At 46.2% G+C, this 20192-nt stretch overlaps 1 protein-coding gene across 4 annotated transcripts in view; it reads left to right on the plus strand.

Annotated features, from left to right (window-relative positions):
- Positions 1-5152, plus strand: part of SLC4A7 (solute carrier family 4 member 7) — a 422082-nt gene extending 416930 nt beyond the window's left edge. For all 4 annotated transcript variants that reach the window (XM_086942128.1, XM_086942129.1, XM_086942126.1 and 1 more), the window contains one exon: positions 2193-5152. In XM_086942128.1, the coding sequence (XP_086798254.1) occupies positions 2193-2274 (82 nt within the window). In that variant the 3' untranslated portion in view covers positions 2275-5152. The remainder of the gene's footprint in view (positions 1-2192) is intronic.
- The last annotated feature ends 15040 nt before the right edge of the window (positions 5153-20192 follow it).

Consider the following 20192-nt stretch of genomic DNA (forward strand, 5'->3'; position numbering starts at 1 on the left):
AATTCTCATCTCGGTGCCTACTCTAACCAGGGATCACACTCGGCAACTCTGGGCATTAGCTTGCCTTATCTCCACAACGGCCCCCCACATACGCCGGGGATGCCTGGTTTCACCTTGGAGATACCCAGTAGGGACCATCTCACAGGGAAAGCCAGGACGGGTTCCCCAGCGGTCTACTGCGCAGAGATACTCCTTCGGGAGTCGATTCTAGCGCATTACAAACCCACAATTAATTAATTAATTCCTATGTGGCAGCTAAGCTCTAGTCTTGATATTTTTTGCCTGCTAGCTCTGCTGGCTACCTGCATTTGACTGGTTCCGTATACACAATGGCACATGAGGGCTCGACAACAGTGCCTTTCTGAACCGTGACTAGTGTGGGGGAGATTTGCAGGCAAAATCTAGATCTCCACACACTTCAATGGACTTGTGCTGTTGGTCAGTAGAAGAGCACATTCAACAAGAGATGTCCTTCTGCCGCCATTCACCCGCTGCCCCCCAACCAACCCTTTGCTGCTGATCTGTTCAGATAAGTATCCTTGGAAAGATAACTTGCAGCAATTCCTATCAAATCGACATGCGGTATAGACATAAGTAACCATTCACCAGCTACTTGACGCCAGCTGTTTTGATACTAAATAAAACAAAAATAGTTTGTTTACATAGCGACTCGTGTACAAATGTACATTCCTCGAAAGAGCTTGGAATCTTGTCAAATGCCTACTTCAACTACTTGTAGCAATAGGTACTGGAGAAGGTGTAAATGTTTGAGATTTTAGTCAGTATTGCTTTGGGACTTCATCTGTTTCCATTGATGTTTCTGTCTCCGGTACAAGGTGACCATGTGATTTGCTCATTTCCCCAAAATGTGGTCATGCGTGGAACTCGAGACTTGGGCGTGTTCATTGTATTAACTGCCGCTAGGTCAACCACTAAATCACATCTTCTCCGTTGTACTTTTCTATTGAATACATTTTGTCGAAATAATGAGTTTCAAAATTACTTTCTTCGTAACTCATGAAATTTAAATGTTAGAAAGTCCAAAATCGATATTCACTGTACCCAGGGGCCTCTTTGGCATCAGTTGTTTGGTGTTCTTATGGCCCAAAGAAATATGCCAGTGAATCAGCTGGAGTACTATTGGGCCATACAACGATAAAAGTAATTGTGTGCTCCAGAAGGAAATCTTGGCACATGGTCTGCGTATACCCTTCTCCGGAATTAGCATTGCAACCATGTCATTTTTCTTAACTCCGTTTGGCCACAGGAAATCAGTTCCAGTACATTCATTAATTTTAACAAGCTAAAAATAATCTGCGGTTTAAACTATTTGAGGGCTTTTTAATTTTTCGTTGGTTTCTTTTTATTTCTACCGGTCAACCTAAAAAGATGAGCACCTGCAATAACTTATCTATTGTGCTGTAGCGGTGGCCCTTCTAAAAGCTTTGGACTCTTCAGTCGAGTTCAGTTGTGTTTCTTTTGGTTTTGTTTTTTTTTGTCCATCTTTATGCTTTTTGTTTAGAAATGTGATTGAACCCTCCAAATTGAACACTGAGCAAGTTTCTCCATTTTCTTTGTACTACAAAATATATAGATATCTTTATTGATGTGTTTTATGGAGAGTAAATTTATAATTTGAGCAGTGAAGCTACATTGTACTTTCTTGATTTGAGGCGCAGTTGACGGTTTCTTGAGTAACTCGACGCACAATTTTAACTAAATTGGCATACTGAAAATCTAAAATCCGCAGGAGAAACATAATCTGTCTCATAACTGTCTGCTAATATTACATTTGGGTTTTGGCATGTGAAAGGAGAATATATGTATTTGATCAGTTGTCAGCAGAATGTGAGCTAGGATACAGCGAATGGCCCCAATCCATTCCCACTCACGGTGTCTTACATCATTCTGTCTGAGCATTAGGACTATGAACTTCACAAAAGATTTTTTCTTTTGGAAAACAGTTTCAGTCCAACAGCTCTCTGGGATCCTTTATTTACCCTTTGCATGCTTCAAGGAAAAGGCCCCCGTTCAGAAAACATTGCTTCTTTAGATGTCCTAGGATTTGTAGTTAAATAAGGATTTGGAATATAGATTTACATACAGCATAGGTCTGTATTTCAACGTTCTCTCTAAACAAGTTTGTGTCGGATCAAAATTAGTAATTAAATTGTACTTCTTTATTTCAACAGCCCTGACAAACCAGCCAGTGTGAAAATAAGCATAGAAGACACGTCGTCCGGGAAGTTTGTGAATACGGAAACATCCCTATAGAAATGAACCTGTGTGTATATATGTATGTGTATCCTCACTAGATGCCATGTCCTTCAAGAGCGATGTTACGTTTTTATTTTGTTTTTAAAGTATTGTCTGTGCGCCTCAAATTCAGAACTGTAAATATTGTACCTACAGAAAACGTCTTTCGCTGTTTGTAATGTACAGTTAGATATCAGGTGAGCAAACTTATTTATGCTACAAAAATACAATTTTATTCTTTTAAATAGGAAGGTAATTTTAAATGAAGCTGCTGGTACACAGTGTGTAGTGCAGTGAACTCGACTGGTGCAGTAACTATTTGGGAACAGGTACTTCTAGTTGATTAAAAACAAACCTTTAAATAGGCCCCTGGAAAGCTTCACTTTCACTATGAACACTTAGGGTTGTAGTTCTTTGTGCAGGAGAAGATTGTTGACTTTATGTGGATGAGGGTAGGCATTCTGGTGCTCAATCACGCATGAATCAGTCTTCCTTTTAGCTATTCCATTCAGAGTCCGGAAAGATGTAGTGCTAAGGGGCTATGCTGTCTAAAGTGGGATATCTGGGAGGAAAACATCCTTGTATTCTTCTCTACTCTTCTCGTGAATGTGGCTGTACCCTAAACTGTAACCGATGTTTTTGATCATTGGTCCTGGATTCTGCTTTGCAGTGTTACTGTTGCATGAAACATGACTTTCGGTGTCTTTCAGCTGCCACTGTTGAACAGGTTAGTCAAGAAGATCCTTTTCAACTGCAGTACCTGCGTGCTTTGAGTCCATCAGTATTAGTATGTATATAATATTGGATCCAGGATGATTGCCTCTATCTGATACATGTATTGCATCAGTTGCACACAATTTGGTGCATTCTTCGCTCCCCTTCAATGTAGTTTCAGAACTACCCAGTATTGTCCAGTCTTGGCCTGAGACAGTTTCATTTACAAGTGCAATCTCCCTAACATCCTTAGGGATGTTAGCACTGTTAGTGGTGTCTGCCATGCCTTCTTTGAGTAGTATAAGACATTACACTTCTATGACAGCTAGGCAGTGTCCAACTCCTTGCATTTCGGTTACAGCTTTGAAATGTCTATCTCCAAAGTAATTCTAAAATAATCCTTAGTCTTGGTTTAAGCCTACTCGCCTCCTCTTGTAATTGTGCGGGTCACTAACCATAAGCCTCTAAGGAATTTTGCTGCTGTTAATTGAGACTTGTATCATACATTTCAAACAAGAGGTGTTGCTTCCTGAATACTTAACAGGGTAAATCCTCCAATAGTACAGTGTTGCAGGCATAGTTTTATGACTGCCTCGTACAGGTTGACTGTAAAACGTGTCACCTGATCAGTTAAACATACAAATGGAAATGAAAGATTTACTTTAAATTATAAAACTTCTTCCGTGGAGTTCGCTATCAAAAGGTTATTGCTGCATTTTACTCATTCTTATGTAATTGTTTACGCATCTAAAAGTGGGAAAGTAGTTTACAGTTAAAGTTTACAACTCTATCCTTCCGCTTTCCTCATCCAATATGCACCAGGTTCAGGTCGAAAGAGCTCAGACCCTATTAATCTTACCCATCACATTGCAAAAACAGAAATAAAACGAATTATTGGTAGTTGAACTATAAAATAGCTACATTCGTCAACACTGCCTTAACTATTGTAGGAGCTGAGCAGTGGCAAATGTTGGTTCAAATACTTGGATTTCAGATTCCACTGCAGTAAATCCTCTGTTGGACACAGTCCTGCACTTTCATTTGTATGTGTTGGCAGAGGTTAGTGCTCGGGTTGACTATGGAGCCAACTCAGGAAGTTGTTCTCACTAGCTTCTTATTTATGTTGAAAAATATATGGTTGAAATTTAATTGGGTTGGAAGCGGGTGTCTTGAAGAAAAGATTTTAAATTCGGGTTATAAATTCCACATGTACAAAAGTGATGACAAGCCTTTGCAGTTTGTCAACTTAAATGTGTATTTTTGTCTGGGAGCCTAAGTGTAGATGTAATTATTTGCGTAATTGTCATGTTTTATCCTTTAATGAATTTTTCTATGAACAGGAAAGGCATTCAGGTAGCGCTTTCGACAGTATTTGCTCAGTTAAATAAGGCTTGCGCTGGTAGTATTTCAAAGGAATTTTGGGGATCGACCGTAATGAAAGGGGTTAAGTACCTTCAATATCAAATGGAACTCCCAAACCTATGTGCGCATACTCCTATCATTTTTTTACATCCCTGGGAATGAAGAAAGGCTGCTTTCAGGATGATTGCAGAGATCCGTCAATCAATTGACTTTGCTTAGCTAAACTGAGTGTGGTTCCTTTCTATGGAGGTATCAAAAGTACACCATTTTACTTTCTCCCGTTAGTGAAGTTTAAGTACCCACTGACATTCTTCTAAAAGTTGCGCATCAATCTGCACTAATTTCTTTTCAAATGCCATTGATCTGTTATACTATTACTAAGTTACTAAATGTTTGAGGGTACATTTCTGACAGGCTTCCTTATATTTGTCTTTCTCCATGCATGACCCCCTATTGGTTCATGTTTACAAAGTCTAGCTTTGTGACTGCTCATTGGCATACCATGTATCTGATGAGAGAGTCATTTTCTATAAAGGGTTGTATGCATACTTTGTGAAAGGTGTAAGCAAAGTTTAAGCTTGTTTAGCTGTCTATAACTTAGTCATTGAATCGTATGCCCGTTTAGGGTCAATATGATCGTTTTTTTCAGCCTGGCAGAAAAATGATGTGAAGCCAGCTGCTGGACCTTGTGCTGCAAACGTGTTGCCACTTTTAATGTTCTGTGTCAGTTATTTATTTTTTATAGAAGTCTGTTAATTACATAGATACAAAGTCTATTATGTACCAGACAAATAAAAGTGCACACTGCAAATTTAAAATCCACTAGCTGTTAGTTTCACAGTTGTTGTGTATGAGGAGAATGTACTCCTCCACCATAGCTTTTTGTTAGAAACAGCCAAATGTTTATTTTTATACTGAAATTAGTAACTCTATGCCTACATTTAAGGAGATCTTTAGCCACGGGTGTAACATGGAGAAAATTCGGATTAGACCTAAATCACAGTAGACTTGTAATCTATTTACGCACACGTGCCAAAAACAGTACTAAGTTAATTACACAGATCAGTTAATTACTAAACTTGGACACACATACTATGTAATCGTAAATGCTAATGTCCATTAACCTTTCCTCCAGGAGAGGGCAGTAATTTGTTTAGGCTATGGATGCAAAAAAGTAATGTGTTCTTTCATTTACCTAAATTGCAAATGCGGTCACGTTAATTGCAAATGCTGCCACGTTAATTTGCTCTTCATTTTACTGGAACGCTAGTCGTCGTTCATGCAGAGTACTAGGGTCGCTATAATAAGTTTTTTAAGTTTATGGAACTAGGTTAAGTATCTGGCAAATAAGATCTTTATCACTAAAAATATATGGATGCCACACAGGCATAATACGGTTGAGTTTCAACAAAGTGCTTCACTTCTTGAAAAAGTAATGCTGTTGTCCCACATATCTTTAGAAAGAGGGCGATTTGAAACATAGATGTTTAATGGGCACATCAGCTGTTTTCCATAGGCTCGACTGATTTCTGTAACACCTAGTGATGTCCATATATTGTACATAATTTGTAGCCTCAACACTGTAAACGTGTGCAGGGAAATAAATACTACACCCAGCAACACTAAGGCATGTAGTAAAAGATTTTGGACGGTTACTTTTAACTTGTCAAATGATTCCTATGTTTGGTCTTCCTGATCATGGGTGCACTTCACTACCTAACTTCTGTGAAGAAAAAACTGCTCCCACTGCTTAGCTTGTGGGATATTTTGCAGTGTCAAGGGTTATCTGATGAAGGAAGAGAAAGCAGTACATTTATATGCACGCTTGGAAGGTGCTAGTGTTTGTTATTATTATTATAGGAGTTTATAAAGCGCCTGGTGACGCCTCCCGGGGTGTCCCCGCGCTTAGGAGAGAGTATTGCTTGGGTGGAAGAAGAAACAGGCAGCAAACAGTGAAATTAGCTAGTGAAAAGATGTGTTTTTAGAAGTTTCCTGAAAGATGTTTCACTTTTTTCCTGTCTGATATTCGTGGGGAGGGTGTTCCACTCCTTGGCCGCAAGAGTGCGAAAGGACCTGCCTCCAAGTCTGGCTTTATTTGGGCGCGTGGTTTTAAGCAAACCTGTTCCCTTAGAACGTAGAATTCTAGAGGGTTCATAGAGGGAGACTAGGTCAGACAAATAGGAGGGTGCTCTCTGATGAATGATCCTATGGCACCAGAGAAGTGCCTTAAAGATTAACCTCTTTCTGATGGGCAGCCAGTGCAGAGCATCCAAGGAAGGTTTAGATGGAGCTCTGCGCGGGAGTCTAAGCACAAGGCGTGCCGCTGAGTTTTGCAGGACCTGCAGCTTTCTAATGTTTTTTTCAGACGTGCCCAACAAAAGCACATTCCCGTAGTCAATGCGGGAAGTGATCAGAGCTTGTGTCATGGTGCGTCTGGAACTCAATGGGAGTAGGTCCATGGTGCGGCTGAGCGTCTTCATAACTCCAAAACATTTTCCAACTGTTTTTTTAACATGACTGTGTGATCTTTTTGATTTCTTTAATACTGTTGGATCATCTGAGAGGAGGGCCCTGCCATATGTCAAGAGATCGAGGATAGCGTTTGCTGTGTTTGTAGAGGTGAGGAGTCTGCTTGCCAGAGTGCATGCTTGCTATTCCTGCCTCAAAACAAAAACTCCCTCTTAATTCCTATATTCTCTATTGCCTAGTTGTGGTTGAAGAACAGCTCTTAAACTGCACCCCCCATTTTAAACAATTGGTGGTAGCTTAAGATAGCCGATGGCCAACCTCCACTGCAGTAGCCCAGCACAGTGCTTCACTGGAGTGTGCTGTAGAGAATGGTGAATGGATATTTAAAAATCTACCTAGTCATCCACTGAAGTACTTAAGCTAAACAACAAGATGCTCAAGACTGCTTAACAACTTGCTTTCCAAAGCAATATTCATATTTTTGGGATCAGTGAAAAATGGTTGAGGCACGGTTGATCTAATGACTGATTTACACACCACAATGGCTGATAGCAAAAGGGTAATACTGTAAATTGTTCCTTTTTGAATCACACATCTATTTATTTTTTGTTTATTATCTAAAGGAGAGAATTGTAGAGAAAAAAGCAGAACAGATTAGTACAGAGAACTCCATTCCCTAATGAGTAGTCGGAATGGTCATTTAAATGGCCAGTTGATTGACTAAGGAACCAATCCAGAGGGAGCTTGAGAAATTTGCCAACAATTACGGGTGACGAGAGCAGAAATCCACTGTCGCTATTACAGTTTATTTAAAATAGTGCTGGGTTTGAACTATACTATCAATTCATGCTCCTTTGAGGTTCCAAGAAAATCTTACACATGGAATTTACACTGCATGTAATGAAACATGCCATTTGTATCATGTTTTCCTATCTAATCTTTGATACATTCTCCTTTATTCAAGTGTGTGTACGTCTTCCAGTGTTCTGAATATTTTAATTCATGAAAACGAGTTTTAGTATTCATTATGACACGTGATACTTTGTGTTAAACGGCACAGTTCTAGATTTTTACAATTGCTTTTATAATTACGATGGTGTCATTTTATTATTTTGTATTAAAATGAAAAATTAGGTAAATATTGTATGGAAAGTAAACCATATTTTCTCAGTTTATACTGTGAGATCCACACAATTCTTTCTGTGATCTTGTTGGGGAAAAACTATTTGCCTTTGTAATTTGTTTGATAAATGTTAGAGAAACTATTTTTGTAACATTACAAAAATTGAAAGCAATAAAAATGTGATGATCTCTTGCTGATGTTTGTTCTTTTTTTTATCTGGGAATTCTGTAGGCAAATGTTTGAAGTTCTATATATGTGATGCTCAAAGATCTAAAGCACATCAGAATACTTTATACTTACATTTTCAGTATTCTTCAAATGGGTTACATTAATTGTCTCATTTAATACTCCAAGCACTAATCTGTTAAAGTATTCTTATTCTCTAGCTGTTGGTCAAACAGAGGTAGGGTGTATCTGAGCCACTTTGGGGGGAGGCGGGGCACAAGGCAAGTAGCATTTGAGAAATTGGGTTTTTGGTTGAGGTGGGGTATGGGCCACTTTTTAAGCAAGACACGGCCCTAGTCAGGATAAACCACCAAAGGCTACTAAATTAAACTGTGCTCAACCCTCTGGTAGCTTGGCACAAAAGTAGTCAGGCTTAACTTGGAGGTGGGGTGGGGGGGAGGAGCAGGGCTCTGGCAGATTCAGGCAGGTCAAGTGCAGCAGGTCAGCTGGGCAGTTGCAGGGAGTACTCTGGAGCTTGTTGTGTCCCTGTAGTTCAGGACAGGTCAGACAGCTGACCCTTGGATTCACTTCGGCCTCGGATGAAGGGTGCAGGTCCTGTCTGCTCCTCAAGCACGGCAGGCCTCAGCCCAGCCTTTTGTTGTATCCACAAGTGCTGGAGTGTACTGAAGAGTTGGTCTGAAGTGTGGTAGGTGAATTCCCTGCTCGCCTATTAAGTCAGAGATGGCCCATCCTGACAACACCCATGCCCTCCTTTGTTGTACTGTCTGGGAGAGGTACCCAAACCAATTGCCAGCTACACCTAGTCATGTGACCCAGGAAACAAGTTGCAAGCTCCATGTTTGGACAAAAAATGACAACTTTCTAAAAGTGGCATTTTCAGAATTGTGACTTAAAATCTGACATTACCATTAAAGAGGGTTTAAATTACAACTCCTCGGACACCAGGGGCGCTAGAGGGCGCACTAGCTGATGGCCGCACCTCTGTGAGGCTCTGGCTGCCTGGCCAGCATAATCCTACTTTGCTCCGCTTTCCCCGCAGATGGATGCCTGAGGATTGCACCGCTGCTGGATATATCCGAGTTGCAGCTCCGGTCCGAATCTGGGGAGGATCCGATGTTCGGGACCCGAGTTGTGGCAATTTGAAGGTGCGCCGAGGTGTGTTGCTGCAGCGGGCCGCTGACCGGGACCGGGAGCTGTGCCACTACAGACCGCTGCTCTACACGAGGCGGCCAGGCCTCGGCGCCGCGCTACCCGGCTGGACCTGCGGGAGCCCTGCTGGACGCCCAGCGTGGACGGGCGGAGGTGAGTCTTGCCCCCCCCTGTGAACGCTGCAACAAGGGGGAGGGCTGCTCACTGTGTCAGCTCCCATGCTGCGGCGCCGGTCTGCGCCCCTAATCCCGGCGGACGCTGCGGCGAAAGCCCCCGAGGGCACATCCCTTCGCCTGGAGGGCTCTCCCCGGACCGAGGCGGGACAATAGCTGCGCCCACTCCCAGAGGCCAGTGGTGCCACCGGCGATTGCAGGCACTACTGGCGGAGCCTCACTGATGCTTGTTGTTGTGACATTCATGCACTGGACTCGCCTTCACTGATCTCCTTTGCCTGAGGTACACCGGCATTGGCGGGCGGCAGTGCTGGACCCCAGGGGGTTACGACACACCTGCGGGCGCTAGTGCTTTGAACAGAATCGGATCCCAAGACTGGGGGGGGTCGCCTGTACCCCCTTGATAAGCCGCTGCCAGGTTTATATCTGGGTGCTCACGTTGGGACACGCACTTCAAGACAGCTCAGCTGCGGGCGCTAGTGCTTTGAACAGAATCGGATCCCAAGACTTGGGGGGGTCGCCTGTACCCCCTTGATAAGCCGCTGCCAGGTTTATATCTGGGTGCTCACGTTGGGACACGCACTTCAAGACAGCTCAGCTCCAGGGTACTGGCGAGCCCGCCACCCTTTTGCCGCCACTGGGTGCCAACAGCTGGGTCACCATGGGTAAGAACGACGCTAAGCAACCTAAACTGTCCTTCGAACCTGCAACTTCAAAGAAACCAACGCGTGGTGCGACGGGCGCCGGGAGCACCTCGGGACAGCCAAGTGCCGAGGCCCCTCCTGCGGTCATGACGCCTGAATTGCGCCTGATCATAGAGGAAATGCGGCAGGGCTTCGCGACTGTCGTGGATAAGGTGGATCGGCTGTCCTCTAGGATGGACGGTGTGGTGCAAAAAGTGGAGGTGCACGAAGAACGGTTGTCAGAGGCGGAGCGGCGCATCTCCACTGCTGAGGACACTGCCGCGACGCACGACACACGCCTCGACCGCATGGACAACATCCTCAGAGTGATAGCAGCGAAGAACGAGGAGTTGGAGGCGAGAAGTAGACGCAACAACATCCGCGTCACGGGGGTTCCGGAGTCCACCAACACAGGGCGCATGGAGGACTATGTCGAACATATCCTGAACACGGCTGTGGGCAGGGAGGCCTTCTCGAGCCAATTCATAGTTGAGAGAGCACACCGGTCCCTGGGCCCGGTGCCCAAGCCAGGAGCACCACCGCGGCCTATCATCGCCCGGTTACTCAACTACCGCGATAGGGACGTCGCTCTTCGAGCCGCCCGCACACATCGGAATTTGTCTTGTGATGGCGTGCAGTTCTCACTCTACCCGGACTTCACGCCCATGGTACAGGACCAGAGGAGAAAGTTCCTGGACGTGAAGAAGAAATTGAGGGACTTGCAGGTTGACTACGCACTTTTGTACCCGGCCAGGCTCCGGGTGACCCATCAGGGCAAACAACACTTCTTCACGAACCCGCAACACGCTGAGGATTATGTTAAACGGCTTCGCACTGACAGGAGAGACAGACGGAACGAGGGAGAGGATGTAGCGGGAGGGAATCCTGCTGAACAGGATGAATGAATTGTGGCGGCGCCCTCATGATGTTTATGCCACTCGCGCCCTTTAGCACTGCTGGATTGTGGGCTGGGCTCTGCTGACGATGCCATCGCCATCTGATTTGGGTATCTGCCTTTCTGCGCCATGGACCCCCAGCAGACTGCTGACCCAGCTGGTGCGCACTACTCCTTTGAATGACTGGTGCTAGCGGAGCAGGCACTGATGGTACTGCATGTGATCTTGTAGGTGACAGTTGTGAAGGGACGGGGCCGTTGAAGTTGTTGTTGTTTTCTACAATTGGAGTGTTGTGGGTCCGAAACTGTTGGTCCTTTGTTGTGGCTCATATCTGCGGGACTACTATGGGCCAGGCACCACCCCTTCTTCTCTGTCTTCCCCATATGGTATATGCGGGAGGGGAGGGGAGTGTTGGGGTGAGCGAACGTGCACCTCTGATGCCCCCAGGAGGGGATTCCCCACATGGTTGTACTATGGTTATTGATTACGGGGTTTGGGAGGGGGGGAGGGACCGTAATACTGGCAAGTTTGGGTTGCTTCAGTGGGATGGGGGAGGATATGGGGTATGGGGGTTCTGTTGCTGTGAGCGGAGTGAGGAGGGATGTTCACATGTTGGGGTGGGGAAAGTTGAGGGAATGAATGTATGTGCGGATGGTAGTCATGGCAAGCGCGCTGAGTCTGGACGTGTGAGATGTGTCAGCGTGAATGATCAGGTAACACGACGGTACTGTGAGATGTGGTATTTGGTACAGGATGCGGCACCACAGTGTGCCGGGACTCTTTGCAATCGTTGTTTACGGGGATTTGATGATGAGCATGGGTGACCATACTTTGAATAATGTGTCTATAATATCCTGGAATGTCAGGGGCCTTAATGACCCGCGGAAATGTAGGAATGTGCTGGGGTACTTAGATAGGCACAAGGTGCAAATAGCTATGCTCCAGGAAACTCACCTCAACCCGCGATGCACCCCTCGGTTTGCGAACAGGTGGGCGACGGTGAGAGAGTTTTCCTCCTATTCCACCTACTCCAGGGGCACTGCCATCTTGATTAATAAGCGGTTGACGTTCCAGAGGCTGGGGACTCGAACAGATAGCGAAGGGAGATACGTGATCCTTTGGGGTAGACTGGGCACTGATGTAGTGATGCTCATCAACTGTTACGCACCAAACGTCGACACACCTGGGTTCTTCTTGTCACTATGGGGTCATGCACTTGAGATCGAGGCCACACACGTAGTCTGGGGAGGGGACTTTAATCTCTCCCTACACCCGGGGATGGACAGGTCAGATGGTAGCGGTCAATACAACACGAAAGCTAGAGAAGCGCTGAGGGGCATACTGACGGAGGCGGGCTTGCTTGACAGCTGGAGACACTTACACCCAGGGACCAGGGAGGGCACCCACTTTACCACTCATGCGCGCTCATGGGCCAGGATTGACTACTGTTTCATCTCACGGGGTCTGGCTGGTGGCGTCGCCGTGGTGCGACACCTGCCTCGCACATACTCGGATCACTGTCCTGTGCTGGCTGTCCTGGATATGCCTGGATATGCACGGGTACGCCCGCCATGGCGGCTGTTCCCCTCGGCTCTACTTGATCCGGTTTTCAAACAAGAACTCGGGGAGGAAATCGAGGCTTTCTTCCCTAGGAACAAGGGTTCTGTTGCCAAGGTCGAAACGATCTGGGAGGCTTTTAAGGCCACTGTGCGCGGTGTCACAATCTCTAAAAGCTGCGGCGTGTTGAGGGAAATAGTGCGCACGCTGACGAGTATTGAGGCGGAGCTTAAAGCGCTGGAGGCGGAGATGGTTGGAAACCCTTCCCCTGACCTGGCGATCGCATTCAGGGCCAAGTTATCCAAATTTGAGGAGGAGGCGGCCAGGGAAGCCAAGTTTCGTGGCAAGTACTGGACGGCTCGTCGATATTGCGAAGGGGATAGGCCGGGAAAGGTGTTGGCGGCACTCACTAGGCACCAGCGATTTGCCACGCACATACTGGAAATCACTGATGGTGAGGGCAGAACCTGTCATGACACTAAGGGAATACAGGACACCTTCCTGCAGCATTATAAACAGCTGTATACCACACAACAGGCCGGAGAGGTTGACCTCGGAGGGTTCCTCGATGACATCGCACTATGTTGGCTGAGTGATAGTGATAGGGCTTTCCTGGGATGTCCCTTCGAGATTGACGAAATCCGAGAAGCGATCATGTCACTGAGCAACGGCAAGGCCTCGGGGCTGGATGGCCTGCCGGCCGAATTTTATAAATGTTACATAGACATAATGGCACCAGTGCTGAAGGAGGTGTTTGAGGAGTCGTTGGAGGAGGGGATACTACCGGGCTCTATGAGGGAGGTGGTGATCACTTCACTGCTAAAGCCAGGGAAGGACCCACAAGATACTGACGCCTACAGGCCCTTATCGCTGCTCAACTGCGATGCAAAGATTCTAGCAAAGGTGCTCGCGACTAGATTATCACTACTTATGTCTACACTGGTGTTGCCAGATCAGTCTGGGTTCGTCCCGGGGAGAGCTACGTCCCACAACCTCCGCACTTTGTTCTCCCTCATACCTACTATCTCGCCGGATCTGCCGGTCGCTGCCGTGTTCCTGGACGCCACCAAGGCGTTTGATTCGGTGGAGTGGGGCTATCTCCTGGCCATATTGGGCAGGATGGGCTTCCCCCGGATCTTCATTGCCTGGGTGACATTGCTTTATACCTCTCCAGTTGCTAGGGTCATCGTCAATGGCGTGCTGTCATCACAGATGCCGATCACGAGAGGGACTCGGCAGGGATGCCCCTTGTCGCCCCTGCTTTTTGCCCTAGCTATTGAGCCACTGGCTTGCAGGATTCGGCAGTTGCATAAGGACAGCGCCTTTAATTGCAACCAGAGACAGATTGGTATATCCCTCTATGCGGATGACGTTACCTTGTATGTGCGACGCCCGCAGGAACACCTCAACCCCCTATTGAGAGAATTTGTATTATTTGGTGGAGTCTCCGGCGTGCACATTAATTGGAAGAAATCGCAGTTCTTCCCCCTCACGCCCTCGGTGCACCGGTTCCCGCTTGATTACCCGTTGGAGTGGTGTAGCACGGACTTGAAATACCTGGGAATTGTTGTGTCGCTCGCTAAGGAGGACACGATCCGACTGAACTATGGGGTGGCCATCTCCAAATTAGCCGATACGGTAACTCGCTGGTTGGCCCTCCCGCTGTCGATGGCGGGGAGAGCATCCCTTATAAAAATGGTTGTCCTCCCACGCTTCCTATACCTTTTTCAAAATATACCCTACTACCCGGGGGCCTACTTTTTTAAGAGGCTTCGGTCTGAACTGCTTCGCCTATTTTGGGGCGAGAAACAACCGCGCCTCAGCTGGAAAGTATTGACGCAGCCGTATGACATGGGCGGGTTCGACGTGCCCGACTTGGAGGTATACTACCTCAGTGCTCAGGCTCAACACGCTTACTATTGGGTCCACCCCACTCCCTTTATGCCTCAGGTGGCGGCAGAGGATTGGATAGTTCACCCGCTGCCGCTTAAGGGCATGCTGCTGGGCTCGCCTGGCGACGTTGAGACGCCTGCCACCACTGTTACCTGTACCATGGACGCCTGGCGAAGAGTGACTAGATTACTGGAAGCCCCCATGCTATACTCACCGGCGATGCCCCTCTCCTATCACCCGAAGTTATCGCTCCTAACAGAAAATGGGTTTCATTCCATGTGCAACCGCAACCGACTTCATACCTGGGGGGACCTATTTCATGAGAAGCAGTTCCGCACTAAGGAACAGTTCTTCTGTGCTGATCCCCCGACGCCTATGGAGGTGTTTTATTACATCAGGCTCCGGCAGGGTATGAAGGAGATACTTCCTGGCTACCCGGAGGAACCGGGCACGGTCCTGCCGCTACACGTCATGCTCGTTTCGGACGGTAGACACTTGGTGTCGAAGCTATATTCGGCCATTCGAGAGCAACGCCCCCCTGTTCCGTCCAAGGCGCGTGCTGCCTGGGACTCTGACCTACCCGCAGCACTCACGGATGAACAGTGGAGATACTGCTGCTCGGTTACCGCGAGAATTTCCTCTAGTTGTAGACTGAAAATTATCCACTATAAATTTGTGCAGCGGTATTATTATACCCCAGCTCGTAAGCTGCGATTTCGACTATCGGATGACGACAGATGTGCGAGGTGCCGTGCTGAGAGCGCAGGTTTCCTCCACTTGGCCTGGGAGTGTGGAGTAATTCAGGAATACTGGGAGCAGGTTCATGCTGCGCTCCAGGTGATGATCGATGGCCCTCTTGCCCTTGAGCCAATGGTGATGCTGCTGGGATATACCAAACACGTTCCCAAATCGGATCGCAAGTTTGTCGATCTCGCACTCCTTCTTGCTAAACGGAGAATTGCGTGCAGATGGGGGAGAGGGAGGGCACCAAAGTTTAAGGCATGGTTGGACGACCTCAAATATTGCCAAGACCAACACGGCGTTTATGCGGATCTGATGCCTGCCCGTTGTAGGCCCAGTGACTTCTGGTCCCCCCTACAGGCCTATTGGCTATCCCAGGCTGCCGACAGTGACTCCTCTGGTGAAGGGGAGCCGGTACCTGGTCCATGAGCGTTTAGGTGCACACCACACAGCATTCACTGACTTGCATTCCACGCGATAGACCTGGCCCTTAACCAGCAGACATCCACCCGTAATTACCCTCCCATGAGTGGCTCCCTGGCATGCGGAGCGAGGCCACGCACACTAGGCACACACGTGATGCATTGCTACTCCGGGCGCCGAGGTTGGGTCACTGAGCGGGGATGGGGAGGCTGAGGGCTGGTGACATCGCGGATCCCTCTCTCCCTTGCCGGGGGAATGCCTAAATGCGAGGGTGGGGAGGCCCCCCCCCCTCGGCTATTTGCACAGCTAGGATGGCGGGGGTATGGCTACAGGCACGGTGGCTGATGGCTCCGGCACAATGTTGGAATTCGTCTATGCTGTCCCATGCCCGGTGTAAATGATGTTTGCCCGCTGAATGTACCATGATCGATACTGTACAGGATTATTGATGTTATTACTGTCATGACTCTATGATGCACAATGTTAATAAAAAAGGTTAAAAAAAAAAAAAAAAAAACTCCTCGGACACCAAACATATCTTTCCTACCTGCTCCTGTTAAAAAAGATATCACTTATTAAATGCAACAAGGTAACCCAATGTTTTCCCATGGGATGGGTAGGTCTTGCAATAATTAAAAACGAATTTGCGAGTTTTTCCCTACCAGCACATGTAAAACTTGAAAGCACATGTCCAACTTTTTAAATACACCGCACCAATGGCAAAAGGCTTACTCTTTTGGGTGCCTCGCCTACAGTGTGGTTTCTCCTCATGGACAGTATCTCATCCTACAGGACCAGGCACATTCCGCTCTGAGCATGCAGGGTTTGAGCTGTTAGATCCATAGCTCTCGAGCAACTTGCACAGACTTAGCCTCACCTCTAGGAGACTGATTGTCAAACACCAACACAGATTACAGTAGCTTTTTGAGTACTCTGTGAAACATTATCTTCATTGGTTAAATAGAACTTTGAATTGGAACAAAGTGTGATGGGCTCCACCGTTCTTCTGATATTCTAGACAAGGGTTGTTGATGCATTGTTCAAAGTTTAGGGTGGTTACTTGTCACACTTTCTGGCTGCAAAGCATACCGTCTTTGTAACAGGTGATGATTATTGGCTCTTAAGAGGAGAAAAAGTCACATTAAAGTGTGAAACCTCTGCACCGTGCGATCAGCCTTCCTGAAGTAGCACTCTGGGAGAGTTAAATGGGCAGGCACTGCCTAGAAACTTCACTCAGTGGCAGCTCCTCCGCTTTATCCACTAAAATAAAAGGCGAGAAAATGAACAATAGGGGCAATAGAGAATCAAAGGGTTGTGCTGTGAGATAATGTGTGGACGAGTTATGCAGAGCATTGTAATTTCTGGTTCTTTATTCTCTGAGCCCAAAGATGACCCTTTACTTTGTCAGGGAGTGACACAAAAACAAAGCGCAAAACACTGTATAATATAAAGTGTTTAATTGTTTTGCTATTTCTTGCTCTCCAATAAAACCGTTTTACTTGGTAAGGGTTGTGGACCAGTGTTCTGGGTTTTCCAGCAAAAGGAAGTTGACTTTGGAAGTTGCCATAGCTAACATCCCACAAAGTCACGTCACAAATGTCTTTTTCTGCCGAATCTTTATTTCAATGTATCTATTTTATCATCCCCCTCCACTTCCCTGTCTCTAAGCGGAAGGTGTTCCATTATATCTAGTACAACATCAGTTCTATAAAACTCCGCAACCATAACTTTTTCCACCGTTGAGACGGGCAAGTGCATCAGAATTATTAAACCTCTCTACCCTAGTAACTAGTGCAAACCTATTCTTCCTTCCAGCACCATTCACAACAACTTACATGTCCAAGAAGTTGTTTCCCAAAACTCAATCTGTGTTGGAGTTTCAGCTCTTTAAAACCGCAAATAAAAACAAAAACAACCCTTGCCAACAGCCCTCTAAATAACCTCCGATCCCTTTCCAATCTCCCAAAGCTAGGTAAAACTATTGAGAGGTGCATTTAAAATCACCTGGCCTCCGCGTTAAAAAAAACACCTCTTGGCAGAATAAGTTAAGATTAACCACAGAAACTAAGGAAATACTGGATGGTGCACGTTGCATAAAGAATGCTGGGGACTCCTGCCTATTTGTTCTTAGACCTCTTGGCAGCCTTCGGAATGGTTCATCAATGTTAGATAATGCATACTCTTGAAGAATGGCACACACAGGCAAGGTCATTAATTGGTTTGGCTTGTTCCTGGTGATCCTGCATCAACTACTGAGAATTGGTGAACTTGTATGGGATGTCGTGTGGGCCAGGTTTCGGATTGGTCCATTTCGTCTTAAGTCTCTATCTTTAATTTTTGGGCTGGTCTTTGAGAGGGCAACTGTGTAGGATCACACTCTTACAATAGTGAAATCCTGCTTCTCAGAAAATGTTCTCCTGTGAAACGGTACTAAGCACAATTCCTACTCTACTTCCACACATTCAACCGAAATAGCATTGTCAAACCACTGCAATCCACAAGGAATTCTTAATACAAAAACGTGAACGGACTGATTTTTTTCTCTCCCTTTGTATTGTTTTAAACTGTATAGGATCCTTTTATGTTTTTAATGTTGTATCTAAAACTATTTTAGGAGTATTGTCCTCTATCATGAGTACATTGTATTGTTGTATAATGGTATGTTCTTATTAAAATTTTTGCATATATGCGCTTTTATGATTTTTAGTCTAACGCTTTTTGAAAAGAAAAAAAAAAGCATTGTCAAACTGAGGGGGGGGTGAGAGTGTAGTTTTTTCCCATCCCAGTGAAAAACTGCTTTCTACACATTTCTTTCTCAACTGAACTATGAAAACTCTGTTCTGGGTGGTTTTCTATAATTTCTTGCCCCCAAACCGGCCCGTCCTGAGGACTTAACAAGCTCCCCATTGAAGAGAGGATTACGTTCACAAGTGGACGCTATACTTACAAAGCTGAACACTTTAAATGTTCATACTTTCCTATCCAGTCGTGGTAAACCTCTCCAAAGCTCAAAGTTGTCTTAGAAGCAGAATTTCTTCTATTGCCTATGGATACTTATAGATGCTATTTCCTCCCCTTTGGAACACTGGCCACGTGATTAACTGAATCCGGACTCTTCCCAGCAGTGCTTCTGTGTGGCTCGGCATTGACTTAGTTCTGCCCCAGAAGTGACTGAGTAGAGCTGATAAGTTAACCCTGCATGCTGACATTGCTTCCTTCATTTCCGCACCTTCACACATGAATCCACAGCTCTTTTCCTTTTGTCATTGTTATGACAAAAATGTTCCTATATTTTTCTCTCAGAAAATCTTAAACTAGTGTGCAAGGGAACTGTTCTCTCCTAAAAGGACAGGATTTAAACATTGCAGGTACTGCTGCTAACAGGTGTCTGTGCAGACCCTCATGAGGTATTGCCTTTGGTGTTCAGGATCAATTGGTCCCGATTCACCCTGAGAGTTGTAGCAACCTTACAGCAGGTCTAGGCCTTCAAGGAGACCGAGTTGCAAATATGTGGCTCTCTACCAATTCCCTCGGGCACGTCTTCAGGCTCTATGAATCTGCAGGGACCTGTAGTCTGGTTACCGTAAGTGGAGCCGTCCTCAGTGCTGTCTGTGCCCTTAAACCAGCTTTGTGTTCCGCCCTGGCATCAGTGCTGGCTTCCACTTGGGTGCCAAAATCTGTGCCAGTCTCTTTGACATTGGTATTTTAGAAACCCCCTATTCTAATTTTGGTGTCTGACTAAGCCAAAAACATCTCATCGTCGACCGAGGTCACGCCTGAAATCTACATTCATTTACCCACTCCCAATTCAATCTGAGTCTGACAAAACACTACACCTGCTGCAAAACCGCCTTAAAGAACCTGTCCAGCTTTTTGGTTCAGTCTGTCACTTTTTGGAGAGGACACTGTTGATGATGGGGATGTTATCCCTTCACTATGATGACAATTTCTGTATAGACTTGTAGGAGGCCAGCTGGCCATCAACAAAGGAAAGTGCTTCCTTTGCTACAGTCATTAGACCGCAGCAGAAGTTTTTGACCTTCAACTCGCCTCAGTGGAAGTCAAAACTAACTTTCTTAGAGCCCCTGTAACCTGGGCAGGCTTCCTTTGAGGCCCTGTTGCCCTTTAATGATGCCCCAACTGATACATTGATGGGCACATGGGTTAAGCCTTGTTTATGTCCACCGGTGACCAGGGAAGTTGCCAGATGCTGCAGACTGATGCTAGGCTAACCTGAGTTCCTGCCTCAGCTGTCTCCTCCGGAATCTGCTGGTACAAACCTCTACCAGCATGGTGAATCCCAACTCTTCCTCAGACGCCCCAGGGCAAAGAAATGATTGAGGCATTTGGGAAAAGTTTTTTCTCATCAGTCTTCCTAGCCTTGAGGTTGGGCAACGCCAGTTGTTTGCTTGGCTGATATATGCACTCCCTTAGGAACGTGGTCACCAAGATCTTGCAGGTGTCCCTGACGGTCTTCATGCCTCCCTAGTACATACCATTCAAGATGGCCAGGAAGCAACTAAATCTCATGCCTTGGATACCACAGATTGGTTAGGTACAGCAGTTT

The sequence above is a fragment of the Lissotriton vulgaris genome, chromosome 10 (genome assembly GCF_964263255.1).
Source record: "Lissotriton vulgaris chromosome 10, aLisVul1.2, whole genome shotgun sequence".
NCBI lineage: Eukaryota > Metazoa > Chordata > Amphibia > Caudata > Salamandridae > Lissotriton > Lissotriton vulgaris.